Source organism: Syngnathus scovelli, chromosome 3, assembly GCF_024217435.2.
Source record: "Syngnathus scovelli strain Florida chromosome 3, RoL_Ssco_1.2, whole genome shotgun sequence".
NCBI lineage: Eukaryota > Metazoa > Chordata > Actinopteri > Syngnathiformes > Syngnathidae > Syngnathus > Syngnathus scovelli.
The window spans coordinates 21,464,670-21,487,754 of NC_090849.1; the positions used below are offsets into that span (position 1 = coordinate 21,464,670).

The 23,085-nt window shown below is 43.7% G+C and overlaps 1 protein-coding gene across 3 annotated transcripts in view; it reads left to right on the plus strand.

Moving 5' to 3' along the window:
* kremen1 (kringle containing transmembrane protein 1) overlaps window positions 1-23,085 on the plus strand; it is a 31,773-nt gene that overhangs the window by 1,099 nt on the left and 7,589 nt on the right. For 2 of the 3 annotated variants that reach the window (XM_049763264.2, XM_049763267.2), the window contains exons 2-6: window positions 681-839; window positions 2,820-3,026; window positions 5,269-5,550; window positions 17,474-17,636; window positions 18,442-18,533. In XM_049763264.2, the coding sequence (XP_049619221.1) occupies window positions 5,466-5,550; window positions 17,474-17,636; window positions 18,442-18,533 (340 nt within the window). In that variant the 5' untranslated portion in view covers window positions 681-839; window positions 2,820-3,026; window positions 5,269-5,465. The remainder of the gene's footprint in view (window positions 1-680; window positions 840-2,819; window positions 3,027-5,268; window positions 5,551-17,473; window positions 17,637-18,441; window positions 18,534-23,085) is intronic. The other variant, XM_049763265.2, reaches the window with a different exon arrangement.

Genomic DNA, 23,085 nt, shown 5'->3' on the forward strand with positions numbered 1-23,085 from the left:
CCTCTTCTGCATATTCATAAAGGGCTGCCACGCCGTCTGCATGCCAAATGAGCCTGCGTCAACTTGCCAGCCAGCCAGCCAGCCTCTTTGACTTTGTTGGCAGAAAAACTTAGGACATGAAGAAACAGAAAAAAAAAAAAATGTCTAAGCTCTTGCTGTTTATTTAGGCTGTGAGATGCAATCGTGAGCTCGCAAGACGAAAGTCTGATATTCGGAGAACAAATACATCTTCATTTTATATTTCCAAAAACATTCGTTCTAATGTTTTCGTATTACAAGAATGAATCAAATCTTACTTGGCAAAAAATTTATTTATTTGTTAATTTGGTTCATATAGTAGCCAAGAGCACTGTTGCCATGGCGACAATGCAAATATTTCAAGATGATATCACATGTTTTTGTGCGATAAGAGCAAAGCTGAGGGCGCAGACGGGGTTTCACCGAAACACTTTTTGGATTTGCGATAGCGACGTTAGCTCGCAGATGTTTTCAGAAGGCAAAGGTGAAATCGTCTTCACTTTTCGTCTTCTGAATCTTCGCCACCAAGCAGTTCACTTTTTGACGTGCTGAAAGAATCTTGAAACTAACTGTTTTGATGGCTTTAGCTAGGCTTAAAAAAAAAAATCACCAAATTGTGCCGATGTGTTCAGTTCACACTATTGCTTTCTGCTTTTCCAAAGTGATGAATTGCTTGTTGGAAAGGTGATCCGGCTGTTATCTGGTGCCTCGCTCCAGGTCTTCCCCGCCCATTTCCTCTCCTACCGCCAGCCTTCATGTTGTGCCAACAAAGAGCGAGGCATTCCACCCGCATATTCGATACCCCGACACGGCCCGGACCTGTAAGTCACACTCGTAAATTCCCTTTTGTCAGCGTATCGCACAAAACGGTGGCACTGGCGGGCGGGCGGGCGGGCAGGCGGACTCGCTAGCTGCGTAGCTCGCGGCTCTTCTGGCTAATGAAAGGCTTTCTGTCACGTCAGCCTAGCCCGGGACGCTAGAGGTGATGAAGTGCACCTGTACTTCTTCTCCCACATCAGAGGAGACACCCGTGCACGGTGGGAAAAAGGTGAAACATTCCTTAAGTGTAAGCAATCCCGCCCAGAACAAGTGCAGACACATCAATTCATATTTAAATGACAAATATGATTTTTATATATGGAAGAAAGATTTAATGTATGGAAAGTTGATGCACGTGTGTGTGCACGGGTACGCAACGGGTCGCTCCTGACAACGTGCGAGGGGTGTTTTCCTCACGCAGGGTTCCTCGGCACGTTTGAACAAGTCTGCTGGCGGCTCACCACACAAATGTCTGCGCGTGTGTATGTGGGTGTGTGTCGGAGTGAAAATAAGCAGCGAGGCGAGTGGGAGGTGAAGCTGTCTGAAAGGCTTTCCAAGAGGATCCAAAGAGGAAGCCCGTCTGGCAAATCGGCTTGGGAAGGCGAATTAAGACTTTACGTAGGATCATGTCACAGTGTCACTTTCAGTTAATAGTTTCAACAAACCATTCAAAAAATAATAATAAATCAGGACTCCTCCGGGCTGGTTGGATTTGGAACCCGTACCAACTTTCCTCATCCGGAAATCATCAGGCGGTGTTTGGAGAAGAACGGAATTAACATTTTGCATAACTTAAAGGCAGTCATGGAGGTCTCGGTCCTTTCAGCCAAGAAAGTCTTGGTGGACGTGAGTCATGTGATGAACCCCCCCCCCCTGCCCCCCCTTGACCCCGGGTCCCCTTGATGTTTTGTTAAAAAGCCGCAAATCTTGCTTGGCAAGAGGCTGGAATAAAAATCATGTCAACACTCGCTTTGCGTTTGGAGCACATGTGTGCCCTTTGCTTCAACTCCTCAAGGAAAAGCTCACTGAGGAGAAGAAGCCTTTGAAGGCTGCCTAACATTTTTTTTTTTTTTTTTTTTTTTTTTTTTGGGTGGCTGACGCAAAGCCACATTCCGCCCACCGACATTTTTGACTCCTTTTTCCAGTCAACAACGATTGGCCACTGATCCCAATTTGGATCGCTCCTAAACTTTATTCGGTCACACTCAAAGTGAAATAGACTTTGAAATGAATCAAAAGATATTTAAAGATAATACGTTGATATATAATAAATAATGCTATTTAGTTTCCAAATGAACAAGTTAAGCCTCTCATTTCTCAATATCTGTCGATAATCATCTGCAAAAACTTAGCCCTTCTTTCTTTCTTCCTACACACTTTGATGTTCTCTGACCACAAAATCGGTGTGCCTCCCCTCTGGGAATTTTTTTTTATTCAAATTCGACAAATGTCATCAAAATAGAAACGCAACGTTCCCATCTTTCATGCCCCAGTCGGAGTTTACTCCCGAGGCAGCCGAGGCAATTAAGCCACCGCATCTTTTCCCCTCTGATTATTTATTTCCCTTTGGGATTGAAGTGAATCAAATGAGGATGTAAAATGTGATCTGTCTGTGCCTGTCTGCTACTTTTTTTTTTATGTTGCTGTCCCACAGATGTCAATTTAAAAACGTGGTTTTAAATGGTTTGTTCTTTTTCTTTTTAAATGTCTACTGCTGCCTGCATTGCAATGTCTGCAACGTTCTCCGTACAGATATCGTCTTTTTTTTTTTTTCAAACCTCCACCAAGGACCAACACTCCTAATTTGGATAAATTTATAATTAATTCACAATTTAAAAAAGTGACACTTGATTAATGAGGAGCTGGGCACTGCCCTATTCACTAGGGGGCGACGGTGTGCATTTCCATGGCAGAATTTAACGTCAGTGGCGTGACCCACGGTTGACCCTCGGCTTCTGTGCCGCTTTTTTTTTTTTTTACAGGCCATTCCAACTAAACGGCTGCAGACGTAAAGACCCTACCCCCCCTTTTAACCCCCTTTGAGGCTTCACTTCATCCCCCGAGGCCCTCGGTCTGATTTTCCATGCCGCGTCTTTTCAGCGCAGAGCCGGCGGACTCGGTCCGACCTCCCAGATGTTTTCTCGCGGAGCGGCACAGGAAGCTATTAAAAAGCCAATCAGTCATGCTCGGTAAGAAAGAAAAATACAAATTCACCGCAGCTTTGCGGACATTTGTGTTCCTTTTTTAGATTGGGAAAAAAAAACAGACAAGTGCTTTAAAGGCACTGACATGGAATGTAAAGTGGAGGGGATTCATGTCGACTCTTCCACTTTCGAGACTACCTCAGAAGCTGTGGAATTTACAGAATAACGAAATAAAAAAACAAAAAGGCTGCATTTGATGAGCAGTGTGCCGAGGGCCGCACTCATTCCAGCATGGAAGGAGTTTCAGCCTCAAAAGCGGAGTGTAATACTCGAGTAGCGTCTGAACCTGGATAAGATCTGATATGAAAAAAATCTCAGTCGTAATTGGGCGCGTCAGGAGATTTATGATATCACCTGTGTGTTCAGGAGCAGGTGTGGGAATTCCCACTGTCTGCCGAGTCACAGAATGCACCGCCGGCTTTGTTCCGGGCCTCGGGAAAGAGAAGAGAAAACGTTGCGGCAAAGTCCCGCTTAATAACGACGTGCTTAACGAGGCAGGGAATTTTTGGGTTTTTTTTTTCCCCTGCCTGCCACTGTAAAGGAGGAGTTATTAGAAATTGTCACATTTTTTTTTCATTGAAACGGTATCAATTTAATTTATTTAATTTAAACACATTACGAAAACACCCAAGAACTGTTTCACATTTTGAAGCAATTGCATAATCTGTGCAGTTGACGCGCACGACAATAGAGTCGCGCTTCCAAGGACGAGCGCGCGTCCTGCCAAAACAGGAAATGCGAAACACATTGAAGCGCAAGGCCCAAGCTGAGATTTGAAGGATTTTGTTTGAAGGCGTATCAGCTGCCTCTCACTCTTTTGAGTAATGGCTGTCAACATGTGTTTCCACTAACCACTAAGACGCTGCTGAACGGACCCTTCGTCCTACCATCCTCAAATAACCCCCCCCCTTGGGGAACATTGACTTTTACACTCCATTTTACAAACATTTGGACAATCACGTTGTTTCTGACACGCACTAATGGCGAGATGTCAGCAAAGTATAAATGGAGCCAATGATACTAGCCGGTCTAGCTCGGCTAACTGAGCCAACACGCTGGACAATTGTTAGCATAGTTCACGTGCAGTGGTGCCTTGAGATACAAGTGACTTGACATAAGAATTTTTTAAGATAAGAGCCTTTGTTTGGTCACTTTTTAACACAATACCTCAGTCATATATTCTTTATCCTCTCAAAAGAACTTATTGTGTTATTTACGAGCTGTGAAACTCTTCTTCTATTGTGTGACTGTGTTGTATTGAAGCACACAAGAAGGAGCCACAATGTATATTATGTTTTCAAAAGTTTTAAAGCTCGTTTATGCCTTTTCAAAGCACTTAATACGCTAGATCAGCACCAGGGGGTGCTGTTTCTCACTGAAATGGAACAGGACCTGTTTGTATGACTGTCACATTATCCTAAAAATAATTATATGCCGCTCTCAATTAAAGCTAATTAGTGACATTTAATGGAGTGGTTTAATGATGTCTGCCTTGAATGGCCTTCCTGTCTGTTGCCCTTTTCACACACTGAGTTTGTTTACTTCCCATTAATATTATTATGACATCAAATAATTCACAGCAGTAGGACTCGAGTGGAGTTCACCAAAAACACTCCGTGTCTGGCTAAGAAAGTGGAGAAAGAAGTGCGTCAAGCAGAACAGTAAATTTGAGACTAATCTTTGTTTTCTTTTGTGAAACAATAAAACAACCAAAACAAGATGAACATAACGCTATTGATAGCAAAATAGGACTGTCTTATGGGATTCATACCGTCTCAATAATCAGTATGATTATCTCTCTTACACTGCCCCCTGTGGCCAAGATGGTCACACCAGCTCTAGAGTAACATTCAATCGATGCAAAGTAACAAAAGTGTTAAATAATTTTTAATTGTATGATAAAGTACAATATTATAGAGTGCTACTTTTCCCCATTAAAATACACAACATTTTTTGTGGAGCATTTCTAGCATTTTTTGTGCCCCCCACCCCAAAACAAAAAACAATATTGAAAAAAAAACTCCAATACATCAATCGATTATTCTACACACTTTTTGGAAGAAAAAACTTCTGCTCGGTGGTGATTTGCCGAGCCACGAGTTTTCTGTCATACATATGAGCCTTGGGCTAACTAAAATTTGGAAAGACTACTCTAAACATGCGCTTTGTGTGCGTTTGAACACTTGACTAACCCCTTCCACCCTCCTCCTCGTCCTCCCCGTCGCAGGTTGAAAGTGTTTGGCTGGGTTTCCCGTCACATGGCCTGGAAATTGGATCCCTCCGCGCCTGCCTCCACTCCCCCCCCTCCACCACCACCACCGCGAGTAGACTGCCGGCTCGTTTCACGGACTTGCAGAGTAGAGCGTGAGTCGAGCGGAGAGCTGAGCCCTGTCCGTCTCAAGCTCCTCCACCTCACCTGGGACCATGAACCCCTGGACCGCCGCGTCTTTGCTGCTCCTGGCCGGCTTCTGCTTCCTGTCTTCCGCTTCGCTCTCTCACTTCGACACCGGTGAGTCCACAACCTGTTCTCTTGATTCAACTTTTTTTTTCCCCCTTAGCTGTCGTCTTCTCCTTCTCTTTTGTCTTCGGTTTATTTTTGTATCTTCTTTCTCGCGCCTCCGAACTTTGCTCCGTCGCGGTCCCCCGAGTAGGCTTCGCTCCGAGAAAGCGTCTCCCTTCGGCGGACACACGCAGAGATGTCCCCCCCCCCCCCCCATCTTGCAAATGGAACCTAAACTAAAATCTCAGACATAACGCTCAGAATATCTTCTCTTATTGTGCGGAAAAGGTGCGTTTTAAGTTTGTGGTTGGGTCCGAATTTGTTCTATTCCGATGTGCACTGAGCCTCCTGTTGCATTGGAATTCTTGAGCGTGCGTGCCCGTCTTTTGGATCAATATACATGCATTGATATTAAAATATGAATCACAGACCAAATGGGATAGTGCAGCCTAGAACCAAATTAGAATATAGAGTTGATATGAATGTGAATTATTACTTTGGGGTTGTTGGAAATACCGTCATTTTGGGCTAAATATCAGCAACATACAAAATAATGAAATCTGGAAGATGAGGTCCGCTTACGCACAGATGAAACCTTTGGTAATACACCAAATCACAATTTTTGATGTTTGCATTTACTTTATATGTATATGTTCTCCAATGTTCCGACAGCGTTGATGCAAATGTGAATTTATACGACTGGAATTCTTGAAATTAGGTAAAAATGTTAACATTTTGATCAGAAAAGAGAAGTGAACCCCTTTGATAACACACCTAACATACCTGAATGTTACAAAAACGTTTCTAGCGCAACATCAAGTATTTTGCAATACAGTCGAATTTGACCTAGCCGCTATTATTTAAATTCAACTGATTTATCACTTTTGAATTCTTAAAAGTGCTGAAGCTGACTCAGACACATGAAACTCTCGACTTCCGTCTAAATGCGTTGAAAATAATGGGTAGCTAATAAATAATAGCCCTCTAAAGCCATGCACACTCAAAGTCATAGATATTATTATAGTGTCCACCTCGAGCGTGGCGACCCTCAGTGGTCAAAATAAGAAAAAAATCCTGTCCCAGGCTTCTTTACATTATATTTGAATGTCCTCCAGACGACCTAAACAGACCTTGAATCGAAGCCCCTGCACTGCTTTGCAATGCAAACACGTTTTTTTTTTTTTTTTTTAAATACACGTTCAGGTTTTTTTTTTTTGCGTCACACTCTGGAGCATGTGCGCACCTCCCCCGCGCGCAATATTGGGTCATAACCTCGTCGCAGATATCTAATAAGGCTGACCGCAAAAACCGAGCCCTGCCTGCCTTTTGCTGTAATTTGCGCCGCCTTTCATGTCAGAAGCGGCAAAAAAATCCGCAGGCTTTCCTTTTTAATTTTTTTGTCTTCTTAATAACACCCTTCGGGCTTTAAATTAGAGGGTCGGCCATCTGGGCTGCTGCGTAACTGCTCCCATGTGCACCTATGTATTAACACAAAAGTATTTAAAGCCGCGGTATTCCCCCTCATAACGCTGAGTGGGGAACGAGAGGGGGGGGGGGGGGGGGGGGGAGTCGATTGCGTATTCAACAATCATTTCATGTGTTTACAAGACCTCTTAAGATGTAATGACCGTTTTTCATTTGGTCTATTTTGGCTCCGGAAAAAAAAGGCCCAGAAAAGCTTTTTTAAAAAAAACAAAAAAAACACCTCGTGGAGCATCCGCCCATGTCGGCCAGTGCATGTGGCGACCACATTTGCATATGAAATCACGTTTGCTGTGGAAACACGCCTGACGCCTTGTTTTTGTTTGGATTCCTTTCCTTGACAGATGTAGTGGAGATAAGTGTTGCAATAACATGTCCCGATATTCTTTGATGAGATGTTTTTGGTGCGATGGTTTCCTTTTGGGATTCCCCTTGTTTGAAAACATGTTGCCATTTTGTGATCGTTCCAGTTTCATTCGGATTTTGAATCTTTTTTTTTCACTCATTGGGATTTTTAGAACCGTTGGCAACATTATTTTTTTTTTAGTACAATGCACATTAATAATCAGAACAAAAATGTCTTTCATTTTCCTCCCGCTTCTTTGCGTAACTGCTCACCCCCTCCCCTATCGACTCGTCTACTCAACGTTTACAAACGCATTAGGCAAAGGATGGACGTTTTCTGCTTCATTTTCTTCATCCCTTGCAATTTGGAAGCCAAACTTGCATTTTGTCCGTGAAGGATTTCTCTCATTCTTCCAGGGATAACTCGGGCGCCGAGCGCGTCACATCCTGCCTTTGCCCTCCGAGGCTAACCCGGTTAGCTCGGGCCCCGTCAAGCAGAGGCCTGCTGAGGAATGCTGTCTTGCTCTTTGACGGACAGTCTAATTACTTTGATTGAGATGACGATATTAACGTAAACTTTTCAAAAATGATCTGCCTGATAGTTTTGGATAGTTTAAGCTTGTTTTTCCCCATGATTTGAAAATTAAAGACTGTTGGCTGATTATTCAGTAAGCTGATGTTGAATTATGGCGCGAGTGTGGAATGGAGGGAATCAATCGACTCAAACTTATTTGATTCATCGACGAGAGATTCCACATCCTCGCCATAATTCAAGATCAGTTTACGATTGATTGACAGCTAATTGTATATTAATCACTAATAATCTATTTATTGTCTGCATAGGTCTTTTCATGTAGAATTTGTCAAATCTTCACTATTTCAACTTTTCGACAATGAAATCTTTTCCAATTGAAATGATGTCCATACTTTACTGGAAAAAAAGAAAACTACTTTTGAGTCTTTGGCCAAACTTGATTTTAGCTTTAACCAAAATGATGATCGGTCACCTTCCTTTTTCTTCTTTGTACTTTTAATTTGCATCCAAACACATCCATCATATTTCCCGTCAATACGACTTAATCGAAGATGGAACAGAAAAGTGAATGCAGCCGTTCTTATTTGATAGATTTTGTTGTCACTGGTGAGTTTACGTACGGTGACTTATGAAGGCAGCCAACTGTTGGTTGTGTGTGTGTGTGTGTGTGTGTGTGTGTGTTTGCTCCCTTGTGTGCAAAACATGAACTCTTCTTCAACCGAGCAGGGTGTGTTCGTCAAAGGCTGCCAAGTCGGCGTCTGGCTCCAGTTGTCAGTTTGCGCAGGTGTTTGTGTGTGTGTGTGTGTGTGTGTGTGTGTGTTTGGACTGCACACACACAGCGAGATGACGCAAACACATTTGACTGTCGGCTTTACATGGACACACATGGAGCAAAACGAAAGGGAGTGTTCACAGTAATGAAACGCTTTGGGCCTTTTATTTTTTATATATATATCATATTTTCTATTGTGAATGTCAAGTTCAAGTTTCATCTTATGCATGTCAACAATTTTAAGTGAATCTTGGAATGAACTAGGAATGATTCCAATTTGAAGATTACTTAAGATGTGATTTTATCTGCCGTGTGGATTGTTTGTTGTCTTATCTACGGCGTGGCGGAATATGATAAGCTAACCTGAGCGAAACAAAGCGACACCGCTCGCTTACGTGCTCCGTTTCGAAGGCGAATGACCGGTCACGTATCGTCCCTATTTGAAGACGTCGGCGGCAGGAAGCTGAAGGATCTCAAAAGTCTTGCACTCGTGTAGAATTGACAATTGAGTGACAAGAGGTTAGCAAGCGGAAATACCCTCAGGGGGGGTGACGTTGTGCAGGCAGGAGACGCCCTCCCTCGCTCTGCCATCCGTGCCAGGGAATCGAACTGCCTCCCCCGCCGGAAAAACGTAGCCGCTTATTAGCAGCGCAGTGGTGCTTATTATCCTGCCGCCGTGACTGCTGGCGGGCGGGCGGGCCTGTCACGTTCAAAGGCCTGCTTTGGTTTGATCGCGGTACCTCCCTGCATCCCGCGCTTGTTATTCCCTCTTTCCTGAATTCCGTTTTACACGTCTTGAAATCGCCACCGGCCCACGCTGCCAAGCTCTCGTGGCCCCAAACCACCATTGGGGGGGGGGGGGGGGGGGGGGGGGGGGGGGGTGTCCCCATGGGCAAGCCTGGTTTTTATCGAAAGTCTCTTGGACTGAGAGATGATGGGAGCGGGGAAACAATAAAGAGCAAGGAAACAGGAAGTGACAAAGGAACAGGAAGCTACAATGGAACAGGAAGGGAAAAACAGAAGTCACAAAACGGCCAATACGTGAGCGGCCCAGTCGTAGTGTCAAAATTAATTTAGAATGAAATTAGGGGGGCTCCCAGATTACGAAACAGACTTTGCTCAATCGTGTTCAATCCAATGTGAATGTCCCCCCAAAAAAAAATCATCTTTGGGCGAGTCCCACTTGCAGCCTCACTAGCGGTTTGGGCCCTTTGGATTTCTTTTTATATCCCCAGCCTAAAAAAAACTTTCTGACATTTGGTCTTTATAGTTTTTTTTTTTTCTTCAGAGCATGCTTTTAATAAAGCTTGTGACATTTCAAACATCTTCTGTACTTCTTGCCAATCATCGGTCTAATTTTGGTTGCGAGCAGAAAAAAAAGGATTTTGTAGGGTCACATGGAATTCTGGCTTCTGATCCTAAGCAGCAACACATGGCGGGATATTAAATGTGTCAAACGTGACCTGTCCGACAAACTCGACTTTCTTTTTATCTTTGCGGTGGACTCACTTTGCGGGTTCGAGCCGTACATTTCCTACCCGGTGACATGAATACGTTCGACGCGCGTCAACGGCTGAGCAAACATTGGAACAAAAGATTCGGAGCGAGTCAAAATGGATCGCAAACACGCCAACAAAGCCGGTAAAGTGGCTCGGCGGGTTGTTTGGTGACGGTAACGCTTAGGAGAAGAACAATGACTTGATGACATCATTGATATTTTGATGTCCGTGTTTTTCAGCAGAGTACAGCGAAAATTAGTTGGAAGGATAAACTTGGATATTTTGCAAGTGAGCTGCTCACCATGGCTGAAATTGAAGTCTTCAGGTGGCCTCCTGCATCGAAGGTCAAGATAGAACGGCTGCAGCTTACCCCCCCAATAACAGCGAGTCGGTCACACTCTACCGACGCCATGAAACAGAATCTTCCGGCCCTCAATGGATCCTCCGTAACTGAGGCCGGTGGGATAACCCATCCCCTCCCCCGCCCACCGTTCTTGTCTTGTAACCGAACCATCTGCTTCCCGGTACGGTCGCTCTTCCCACAGTCGCACAAACCACAGTGAAAAGGGGGGGATCGCTTTCAGAAGCCAGATCGGGAATCGGAGACGCCGGCTTTTTCAAAAGGGGTCCGAAAGACTGCGCGGGCCTCTTTAGCGGCTCATTGTGCCGCTGTTATTGTGACTCTGGAGACAATAAAAACTCTTTTTAGCTCACGTCCATTAGAGATCGGATATGCCGCGAATGGGCGATGTCTGCACGTTGTGACCGGACTTAAAAAAAAAAAAAAAAAAAAAAGGCAATTAAAAGTCTCGCAAAGAAGAGTTGACCCTAAAACATTTGGGCTGGCTCCCGAGGAAGACTCTTACATGAGTGCAGAACTTGGAATCAAACTTTTTTTAATCATATAATATTCATTCTCGATATGTTTGCCCTGAGTGGTTCAATTCTATTGCTAAAACCATAACTCAAGGTTACCATCTTATTATTTTTTTTTTCAAGGTGAGACTTTTTTTTAATATGACCCATATTGGAATCATGAAATCTCTTGTCACTTGAGCTGCGGAGTGTAACCGAGATGACAAAAACAAACATGTACAGTCACCGGTGGAATTTGTGTCGTCCTTGTAACTGAAACTGCAATCAAGAGGTTATGACCTAACAAACGAGTTGGATGAAAACACCGCAGGAAGTTGCCATTGTCTAAGTAAACAAAAGAAAAACAACGTTAAAATTTGCCCTCACTCACGCACCGAAGATGATTGACAGGAAGTCGCCACAACAGGAAATAACTAATGAGAAGAGCAGCGAGTGTGCTGCAGGCAGAATGCGAGGTGTTTGTCCTCCAGGGTTTCATTTGTAGGTCAGAGTTCATTTTAATGATAAAATAGTAATTCACTCAGATTTTAGTGAACTATTCATGAATCCAATTGTGAATCCACAATTTTTTTGTTTTGTAAAAATAGTTTTCTGTATCAAAAATCATACAAATGATTGTTTTCTAATTTGAGTAATTTTTTTTTTAAATTGAAGTCATTTCCCCAATCAATTATTTGATTAAAAATGTGGAATCATTGATTTTCCTAATAGTGAAGTATTTAGTGTTCATATTAATTTATAAATTTTTCTTTTTTCATTACAATAACAAATTTAATTTGAATAATTAACAAATTATTTAACTTTTTTTAATCAAAAACTGTACTCATATATTAAATATGACCTGAGATATTTTTTTTATTTTCTAATTACTCAATTAATAAAAATCCCAAAGTACTTTTTCTAGAAATAAAAGTGTTAATCTTTGTCTACAAGAATGTCATTTGTCAGGACATAAAAGAAGTAATCCCACAAAAAAACGTTTTCAAGATATCAAGCTCAAAGTTTAACAACAAAGGACACACAAGTGATTTTCCAAAAGACCTTTTCACCTTTGATTCTGGACATCTTTATTTTCCAGATTAAAAAATGTTATCGCAAAGATTCAGATTTAAATGCCGTAAAACTTTAGCGAAATTGCAACTCATTTTGGACCTCTGAGCTATACCTTCTGGATGCCCTGAAGTCCCAAGACCCCAGGTTGAGAAGCTCCGGCTGAACAAAGAGCCGTCTGCACCCACACCATCAACCCCAAATGTCAGTATCCAAAAAAGATGAGGGGTGGCCAGTTTACTGCTCAAGTCCTCCTGTTTAACTTTGAAACAATGGCTTCAGTGTCTCCCCACCCTCGCAGGCCTTTGAGACCAGGCAACGTGATAATGATGCCTGTCAGGCATAAACAAGGAAGATAAGCCACGCATTTGATCTGCGGCTGCAGATTGCGTTTCCTCGACCACAGACCCTTTGATTTCTCCCTCCTCCTTTTTGTCTCCGGACCCCGTAATCACGTCGGACTTCGTCGGAGGTTTCGGGGGGGGGGCTGAACACCGTAACCCCCTTTGCAACGCAACCAAAGCATATGTAATTTACATTCCTCACATGCCAGCCAAGCAATGCACAAACAGCGGGATAAAAAACAGGTGTGTTTAGCGTCGTCTGGCTCGCCTCTCCCTCCGAGGCGCTAACCCCCTTTTGATGTCGAGGCAGCGCGAGTAAAAGATGTGAGGCTTGGCAGTACGGCTCATTGAGAATCCACGGGTCTCGGTTCCTGTCGCGCCGTGAGATATAGCACCGCTGGGGTTCGATTGACGTCACTCCAGACCACAGGGGGGCAGTGCAGGAAGAATGAGACTAATGATCAACAAACATCATTTGTGTTTTTCGACAGTGTGGCTGTAGGTAGGCTAGTACTGATGTTGTAGTCAGATTAGATCAACTCTGAGATGTACAACTGTTGTTCCTGGTCAAGATCAGATTATCTGCGGCCAAGACTAGGTTGCCATTTTGAAGTGGGAACATTGTAATCCCTCATTTGTGACTGCAAGACCTAGGAGACCTGTCAGGAATGGATTGGGGACCGCTCATCCCAATGCTCTAATGGCGATTCATTTAAGAGCTAGGCTCCATTTGAGACTGCCCAAGAAAGACAACAGGAAGTCAAGCAGACAGGCAACACTTAAAGGATTCACCATAGTGAGGAAAGTTTCTCTGCATGGATGAGAATGGCATCACCGCCGCGACGCCGCTCCCGGAGGTACAAAAGGCGCTTCTGTTTGGACCAGTCTGTAAACATCTGTGCCGGATTCTTCCTAAAATACAGCGAAAAGCGTGGTAATTCAAATCGCCGCGAGTCTCAACAGGACATTGTAATACCTCTTGCGGTCCTTGCTAAAGTGCCCCTGAGCAAGGCATCTGTTTCCAGGGCAATTTATTTATTTATTTTGCTCATCTTACAACATTGCCCCTCAAAATAAGATACTTACAGATGATTTGGTGGCAATTAAAATGGACGAATATACGCGTCACTTTAACGTCATTCCTTGAGATTTAGCACCTTGTCGTTGCTCCTTGTAGTTTTGGAAATACGGCAGACGCAAGTTTGCTGTACGGGTGAAATCTATTCGATAATTACAGCAGTGAAATTCGATCACGTCGTCGCCATGTTTGTCCCGAGGTGCACGCGAGCCGACGGATTCTCTTATCTTGACTCGAGACGCCCCCATGCCAGGCCGTTAGCAACATGTGCTAGATGGCGTTGATATGAAAGCGTGTACGTGATGAGGAACTCATACGTGTTGTTGTTTTTTTTGTCAGGTGTCTTCCCTTCAAGAGTAGGCCGTAGTTTTTGCGCTCGGCGGTTCAACTTGCTTTCGAGAAATGGCAAAAAAATGAAAGCACTCATGGCACTTGGGATTTTTTATTTTTTTTTACATTCTGCCGTAATTTGCTGCAGTTGATTAAGACCGAGTAAGGTGTAGAAAGTATTCCTCTGTTAAAATCAAAAGTTGTCATAAAAGTAAGAAAGTGCTTGGGTTGACTCGTCTCATCGCTGCTCACAGTTACCGCCCTGGCCCGAGTCTTAAATTATTTCGCACAATGCGAAGTGAAGGGCTCGCTACACAGGTCATTTATTAGCTGCTTTAACAACGCGCGGGCGGCCTCGATAAAAGTGCTCATTGTCTTCCGTTGCCGTCTTTCTTACTTGCTATCACTTTGTCTTTTGTGGTCCCTCCTCAGCCTGCTCGCCCTTTTCATCTCTTATGGGTTGCGTCCCAGGAATGGCAAGCGTGTGCAGCGGACCTCGAAGCGAACGCTCTCGGGCCGTCTTCCACTTTTGTTGATTTGTTGGGATTCCCCAACCGAATCTGAGTATTGGAGACCTTGGCTGTAGAAAATGATGTGGTTTCTGGTAATTGGGGTTGGGGGGTCCTCATATTGGCCTTCTCGGGGTTCTCATCTGATTGCCTTGTACGTCATTGTCGGATTCTACGGCCTGAACGTTTTCCAATTGAAAAGATGCAAAGGATTCCGGCTCCTTCCGTTCCCGCCCGTCCACAAAAGGTGCTTCCATATGTCGATGTCCTTTTTTGATTGCTAGGTTTGACAAGGAACTTCAAACACAAAGATTTTTGGCAGAGCGTTTAGATTAGTTCCAGGTATAGCTCGGGCAGATTAGATGATTGCCATTAGCCGGCGAAATAACAGGGGATCTGTTTTTATAGGTGCTGCCCTGCCATTTTTGCCGAGGAGTCCTGCGGCTAAAGCCGGGAGTTTGTGCGGTGAGGGATTCGTGCAGCAAGTGCCGTGCCGCTCTAGCCCAGGCTATTTCGGGCTTGAATGAGGTCCTGGTTTATGGTCCAGTTATCTGGGGGAGGGGGGGGGGGATGCAAGCTTATGACAAAGGCATTAAAAGCAACGAGGGACTATAAAATCCTTCTGAGGAGTCATTGACCGAAAAATTAGCCGGTCAGCGGCATCTGTTCCCCCCTCCCTTTAATTTGCACTCTTACTGACCCCCTCTTGCTCCAGGGTGCGGCGAATAAAGTACGGCGGGAGAGGCGAGCAAGGTGAGGACCACCATCGCCTCCTCTTCCGCGTTGACATGTAATTAGATGGATATATATTTATATACAGATGGATGGATAGATTAAAAATAAAAAATAATTAAATAATAAACCATTATAATAAGTAAAAAATTAAAGGTTGAAAATAAATAAATAGTTAATAATAAATGCCGACAATAAAGAATTAATGCCGAGAGCCTCAAGTTCTGGCCTTGTGCCGTTGACTTATTAGCTTCTTGACTTTTATTGCGCCGAATCAAACTTGGCTGTCACGCCCCACCCCCACGGAGTATAGACAATTTAAATTCCTGTCCATCCGTCCATGAGTTGGTATACATCATTCCGTTTTGGGAGCAGAATTCTACTCTCCCAAAATTGCTATCAAATGACCTCAAAAAGTCAACTTCAAACCAAAATGGCGCACATCCTGTGTCTTTTCGGGCAAGAGTCTCTCGCCAAAACATGATCCAAGTTTTCAAGGCAACCACCCGTCCCCCATCTCGCGACCGCCGCAAAGCGCCACATCTGGCCTGATCCTTGGTAGAGTTTTTTTCTCGAGTGCTGACATTAATGAGCGTCACAACCGTAATGGCTACCAGGATGGCGGCCGCGGTGGGAAACGCTACACATGCGTTTCATAATAACCGGGAGTAAATCGTTTTGGTCTGCTTGATATGAGGGTTTCCTGCGTGAATGGAAAGCTTGGGAATTGTCATTGTTTTCCAGGAAATGTCATTTAAGAAGGGTCTTTTGCCCCCACTTGGAAAAGGCGAATTTTCCGACTTCAGATCCGTAAGAAAGGCGGGACAACGCCTGTGTGGAAGGAAGAAGAAAATCCCGCACTTTCCCATCGTGTCGAAAGCGACGGTCAATCCCGCTTGCGTTTCCGTGCAAACGGCTCGGCCAGATCAATGCCTAATCTCGTGTTACCTTTGAACTATAATTGTGTCGTTTTTAGTCCACCGAGCCTGTGAGCATATAATAAAGTTGGAAGGAAGTTCTTAGTGCCAGCGAGGAAGCCACGGCCTGTAATTAGCCGCGCTTTTCATCCCCCGCTCGCTAGCATGACAAACGGCTACGCGCGGTCTTACATGTGACCAGGCAACCGTGTTTTTGTGTTTTTATTTGTTTCTTTCTGCCATCATCATGTGACCCCAAAGCCTAACAGGTTCTTTTTGCTCAGATCTTATTTCAAGTGGCTATGTGGAAGTCACCAGCCACAAATCCCAAGCGACGTAATAACAGGGCCATTAACCGGCCTTGATCTTTCTCTCGGGTTCGGCTGAGGCCGCGACCCAACGCCATGTGGATTCTTTGGCGGAGTTCTGCTTATTTCTGTCGGGCATGATGGCTGTTATCTTGCGGAGCCACCACATTCTTGTTGACATTACTACCCTCCACTGACGATTACCAAACCGATCATGTCGTCCACTTCATTACAAAAAACTCTTGTCTGCTGCTGGCGGACTAGACTGCTCTGTGGTCCGCTACAATGACAAGGAAACAGTCGTCATACGTCCGCATGGCTAAGAGAGAACAATCGCGGTTAGCTTCGCTAGCGTCGGGTATCCCAATAGTTTCGCCACTTCCCCACCACAAGCAAACAGTGCAAAGTCGTTTTGGAAAAGGACGCGAACTGCAGTCTCCGATGTTATCCCGGGGCACTGATTGCTTCTGGCTGCTGGTGACTCACCGCCGGGGTTTCGCCGCCGCCGCCAAAGCTATGCCTTGCGGATCCCAGCGCACGACAAGGCCAGTGGACAGCAGGAGCTCTGTCTCGAGTTAAAATATAAATTGGTAATGGCGGAATCCCTAAAAGCATCCCGTGAGGACGGACGGCCTCGGCGGATGGCCTGCTTTTGTTTGTTTGAACTGGCTCTTGTTTTTCCTGGGAAATAAACGCATCCCTCGGCCCATATGGTTGTCATACACTTCCTGGAAACTGGAGCCGTGCCTTGATGTTAATTGAAACAATACTTCGCTCAGCTTTTTTTTTTTCCTTTTTTTTGCTTTAACACGTTTGGCAAGCGCCGCAAAGAAAGCAGCCGGCGGCGAAGACTAGCATTATTATTCCAACTGTGCTTTCTGCCATCACTCCCAATACGTTCAAACATTTTAATAGGCCCAGATTGTCCTAAAAAAAAAAAAAACAAAAAAAAAAAACACCACATGTGTTTTACATACTGTACATGCCTCCTCCCAGCAGCAACTTTTGTGCTCAAGACTGGTGCCAAATAGTTGATTTGAATAAAAAAAAAATTATCATTCACATCCATGCGTGATTGTACAATTTGCAAATATTTAAATATAATTATTTCATCAAGTGGAATCTGATCAAGATTTTGATTGCACGTGATTCCAGAGTGTTACACGGCCAACGGGGAGGACTACAGGGGCTTCCAGAAACAGACCAGTTTGTACGGGGGGAAGCCCTGCCTCTTCTGGAACGAAACCTTCCAGCACCCCTACAACACGCTCAAGTACCCCAACGGCGAGGGCGGACTGGGCAGCCACAACTATTGCAGGTGGGTGTTTACTAGATTTCATTTTGGGTATGGTGCTCTCCTTCAATTCTGGGCCTGGAGTTTGCATGTTGGCAACAGTCACTTTAATTTCATTTTATTTATTTATTTATTTATTTATTGGTTTGATTTTGGTTTGTTGCAAAGACATAATTGATGATGGCCGTCACCAGAACTTCATTCACGACTCATTTCCAATACACACGAGGGAATTCCATTTTTGCCGATTCCGTCTTTGCGTCTGCTAGCAGTTAGCAACATTTGTGTGTGTCCTCCTGGCGGCGCTTTTCAAACTACTCACCAGAGAACCAACTTGAAAACCAAATCCAAAGTTTGAACAAGAACAGAAGCTCTGACCCTGGCTTAAAACCCCACTTTTAATCCTCCACCCTAATTTGAAACATTAAATTGAAACCTGACTTTGAATTTCTCGCACTAATTTGAAACCCAGCGGCATTATGCAACTTTTACTCCGGAAGGGTGGCTTGGTTTCCAGCAGGCCGTAAGGAAACAAAATATCCTTCCCCCAAAGCCTCCAAAACCTTTTTTTCCCCCAGTTCCACTTGTGAAGTCCTTACACAGCCAAGCTCTGAAGCGGTGCTGACTTACGAGATTTACGAGGAGGGCGCGCATCGCGGTGACACTAGCACTCACAGTAGCCAACGTTTTTACATTTCACGTCTGAGCAAAATGGACATCTTCATTCTTCCCTGCAGCTCGCCGCAGATTCGGCAATTTCCTCTTATGATTGCAATTATTAATTAATTAACATTTGTTTTGATTTGAATAAAACGTCATTTTTCCACAGGAACCCCGACGGGGACGTCCAGCCATGGTGCTACATTGCAGACCACGAAGACGGGATTTACTGGCGGTACTGCGACATTCCAACATGCCAGAGTGAGTGACCCTACTTATCCCACATGGCTCATTCCTCCGACTATTAATTCTATGCTACCATTTACTGTAAGCTAGTGACAGGAAAATGAAGCTTCATGAAGCTCCTTTTTTTTTGCTCCTCTAGATGGTCTTGAAGTAAACGCACAATGGAATAGTATTACATTTCAACTTCAAACCAAGAGAGTCACCCTTAGGAGTAAAAAAATATGACAAGTGCTTCATGAAGCTTCATTTTTCCATCACTACTGATGCGTCTGATCCGCTATTTGAGCAGCCCAGCGGCACCCATTAGCCCCTCTAATCAGTCACGTATGTCGCTTTATGTCTAGTGCTGGTTTCTGACTGACCTTTTCGAAACTAATGTCGATTTCGCCGAGGCATCGGGGCCCGGCCGTGCTAGAATGATACGGGGAAATGTGTTTTTGTCTCATGTGGAAGAGAACCTCAACAAGTGCACCATGTCTGTCTTTGAACTGTTATGGGAAAATGGAGATTATGTTGAGCCATGAGGCCTGAACAAGCCTGTTCATGAACGACATTGGCAGGCATCAACATACTTGAAGGGGAAAGCCCAATCACAAGATCACGCCTTACCTGCCTTTTGGGCCACTGCACACTTTCTTGCACTACCTGAGAAGGGCATTCCTGGAAAGGCACAAAGTCTGTCTTCTCAGGAAAGTCAAGGTTCCTCTTTCTGACAATTGGGAGGTTTCTGGATTACCGTAAATTTCGGACTATAAGCCGCGACTTTTTTCGCAAATTTTGAACCCTGAATTACGAGTTTTAGCTGGTGCGATTTATAGTCCAGTGCGGCTTATAGTCCGAAAATTACGGTATTGTTTACTAATGACGTTTCTGGCAAGGCCTCATCTTCTATTGGCGAAGGTCTCGACAGCTTTTACCCTTTTGGCGAGTAAGGTTTCCCTTCTCACGACTAAAAAAAGACGTACGCTTCGTGTTGTCTCGTGAATCTCTCGACAGTCTCAAAAATGTGTCACGTGGTTTACCTTTCTCCAAAGACAGGTGCGGTCACATTGCAGCTACACCCCGTTTGGAATTGTGATGTTCATTAATTGTTAACCAGGGAGTGATTTCTAGTGCTACGCAGAAAGAACGTGGCCTTTGTTTTCTCTGTCGTATCTCGGAGAACGCCGAGCCTTCACCGCAGATTACTGGGCGGGTCGTAAGAGGTTTGGAAAGCCAGCATGACCGTGTGGATTTCAGTTTAGCTTAACGGCAGCGTCAAAAAGGTAGCGCAGGCGACATTTGGAGTCAAGTGCTAACATTTATAAGTGCTTAAATTTCATGGTTGGTGTCAGTTCAATCGGACCGATGGCGAGAATCAAACAAACAAAAATCATTGTGTAAGTCAAAGCGCTTATCTGTCAAAGCGGGACAAACCGGTTGCGCTGACAAAAATGCCGACGGTCACGTGAGCGCTCGCGGCAAAACCGGCGCTGTCAACGCTTGACGTGGCCTTGTGTCACCGCCATTTGTCCTAATTTAAAATTTACGACCCAATTGTGGCTTTACGACTCTCCCTGAATGGGTTTTGTAGCGAAGCCGGCCATTTTTAAGTGTTCTAATGAGCTCAAGAAAATGAATGACGACATGAGCTTAGATAGGAGCTTCTCAGGAATGGGGACGGACCCTCAAACGTAATCAAAGTTGCACCTCGCAGTAGCTGCTTTTCACAATTGGAATGAACAATATGAACAAAATGGGGCCCTTAACCAGAATGACTATTTGCGTCCATTTGAACGGGTGGCGGGTTACAGCGTCCGCACCTTGAAGCCATAAACTTGGGTGTTTGGAGTCATATTTTACGAGGCAAAGTTAAGAAAGTATGCGGTGCTGAGCTATTGCTTTCATTAAGTCTGATTTATAAAGCGGTTAAATGGCACTTTGAAACTGCGCAACATCTGCGCTAACTCGCGGTGGGTGATAAATGAAGGCAGACATGAATGCCTTGGAAGAGATGCGCTTGATCATATTTGGTGTGTCTGTTCTTTTTTCTTTTTTTTTGCTTCAGTGTTACAATTACAGGGTGTGCTGTGTCACAGTAGGAAGCTTATAATTACAATTTGAATGGAAAACGGTTGTAGGCTGTAAATAGTACAAAACAATTGCGTTCAAAGAAGCAAGTATGAAGTGTTTAGTGATCACATCAATCAATCAATCAATCAATCAACGAGTTGTATTGCACACGTTGCGTGTTGCGACCGTTGTGTCCTCTCCATCGTTTGATTCTTTTGCCTAACCTTAACCCTAACCCTCACAAATCAAATTCAAACGTTTTGTTTTTATATTTGTGTTTTATCTAATATTTTCGATTGATTTGCAAATATTTAAGTTTTGTTATTGTTATATTTTTTTGTCTGATATAGCTCAAATATTGTCATTTTTTTCTATTTATTGTGTGTATTTTTCATCTACTGCAAGGGTTCTGTTTTTTCTTAATAGTTTGGTGTTTTTCTAAATTATTTCTTTTTCTTTTTTTCTTTTCCTGTATTCTTTTTGTATGACTTTTTTTAATTTCCCTAATAATTTTGAAAATTTCCTATAATTTTATATTTATTACAAATTTTAAGTGTTTTTCACCAAATATTTATTTGACCAATACTAGTATATTTCCATTTTATATTTTTTCCCAACTACGGAGTTCTTTCGCTTAATTTTAGCATTAATCGATATTTAATTAATAATTGAAATTTAATATATTCACTTAATCAATCATTAATAACAAAAAAAAAATATTTGACACTGGTGCGGTATGTGACTGAAAATATAGAGTTCATAAAGCCTTGACTTTATTTCCTACATGATGATGATTCTTTTTTTTTTTTTTTCCACATCCTTTTGGTGTGGCAAGTGCGTTATTTTGTCTGAGCTCATGTTTTTAGCTTCACTGAGTCACTCTGAGCAGGTGCAATAAAATCTACTATTTCCAGACCAGTCCGGGTCATAACATGTAAAAAATCCACCCTAAAATTAGCAAAAAACATAGCGTAGTGTAAAAAGAATAATAATAACATGGGCTACGCATTTGTGCGCCGGAGGAAAACAGTGAGGATTTGATGATGGGAAAAACAGGAAGGGAAACATGGCCATAAAGTAGAAAACAAGCGCAAATCCAAAAGAGCCAGTGGAACATGTTGGACATGTGGTCTGACTGCGGAAAACCAGACGGGAGAACCGCAGCCTCGCCTCGTGTGGTTCCCCCGGCCCCACTTGGCCCCCCTCCGACCTCAAGGTGCTTTCAACTTGCCGCGTTTATTTCTTGTTGTTTTACAAAGCTGGACGCTCTCCCGCCCTTGTGGTCAGGCGCCGCGCTTTGGCCATCCCGAGAGTTTGTTCCTGTAATTTGACACACACTTTCAGACTCACAGTGAAAGCTCACTAAATCATCTATGAAGCTAATCTGAGTATTATTTCTACTTAAAATATATTTGATTGCAATAATATGTCGATCTTTTTTTGTCTCCATGTGTTGCGCCAACGTTTGCTTAAATGGTTGGAACACCAATCGTGTTAGCCTGTCGGCGGTGCTGTTAGCATTAAGCTTCTTCAAGCTCTTTAATGAAGAGCAAAATTTCTCATGCGCTGCTTTTGTCTACTGATGGCCATTAGGTTCGAAACCATGAATGAAATTATCACGTCAAAGATGACAGTCCGGACAAACCACTACTTGTCATTTTGTCATTGTTATCTGACCTCCCCTCAAAGTTCCCTCTGCGATCCCCCGGGGTGGAAATACCTGCCTAGAGAGGCAGAGAGGCTTTTGAACTCTGAAAAGTAGAGCTTGTCACAGAAAAGAGCTCGAGATTGAAAGTCCCTACTCTCGGCCGTCTTCTCGACGAGGCTGCGGTTAATTTAGCCGCCGGCGCCATTAGGGAATTAAAGGTATCGATTACAGGGCCGGCCAGAATGTTTGCCAATGAGAACAAGTGGATGGGCTTTGTTTAGGGGGCTTGTCTTTGGGATGGATGAACGAAGCCCCAAAGCGCAATATTGATCCGCTGCTTGGTCGATCTAATCGGGGAAGTTAACTTTTCACCAGCGTCTGAGAGCAGATCGGCTCAAGTTTGAGATTTTTCTGTTGCTATGTCAATTTAGTCTGCCTTCAGGATCAGTGCTGGCCAATGCCACTTGGACTTTATTGGCAGTCACTTTTCAATTTTAGTCCTCACTGAGCCAGAGCGCCGATGACATCAGCGTGTTTCTGTCCTCTGATTGGTCGGTCAGACACAGCCAAACTCGACCAGCTAAAAACGTGTGTAGCACTCATTAATAAAACATAATCATCAGAATCTCAGTCAATTTGATGCGTTTTATTTACATTAGTGTTTTTATTAAGTATGAGATTATTGATTGATTGATGTACTGGTGTGTTGTGGTGGTCTTCTTTCATTCATTTGCTTCATAAAGGAAGGAATCCATTTTCAACACTTGGTCATTAAGTTTTTAAAACTAAACCCTCATGTGTGGACCGAGCAATATACCGTCGGAATAGGACTGTTTAGTTTCTTCTAATCTTTACTTTGTCGCCTTT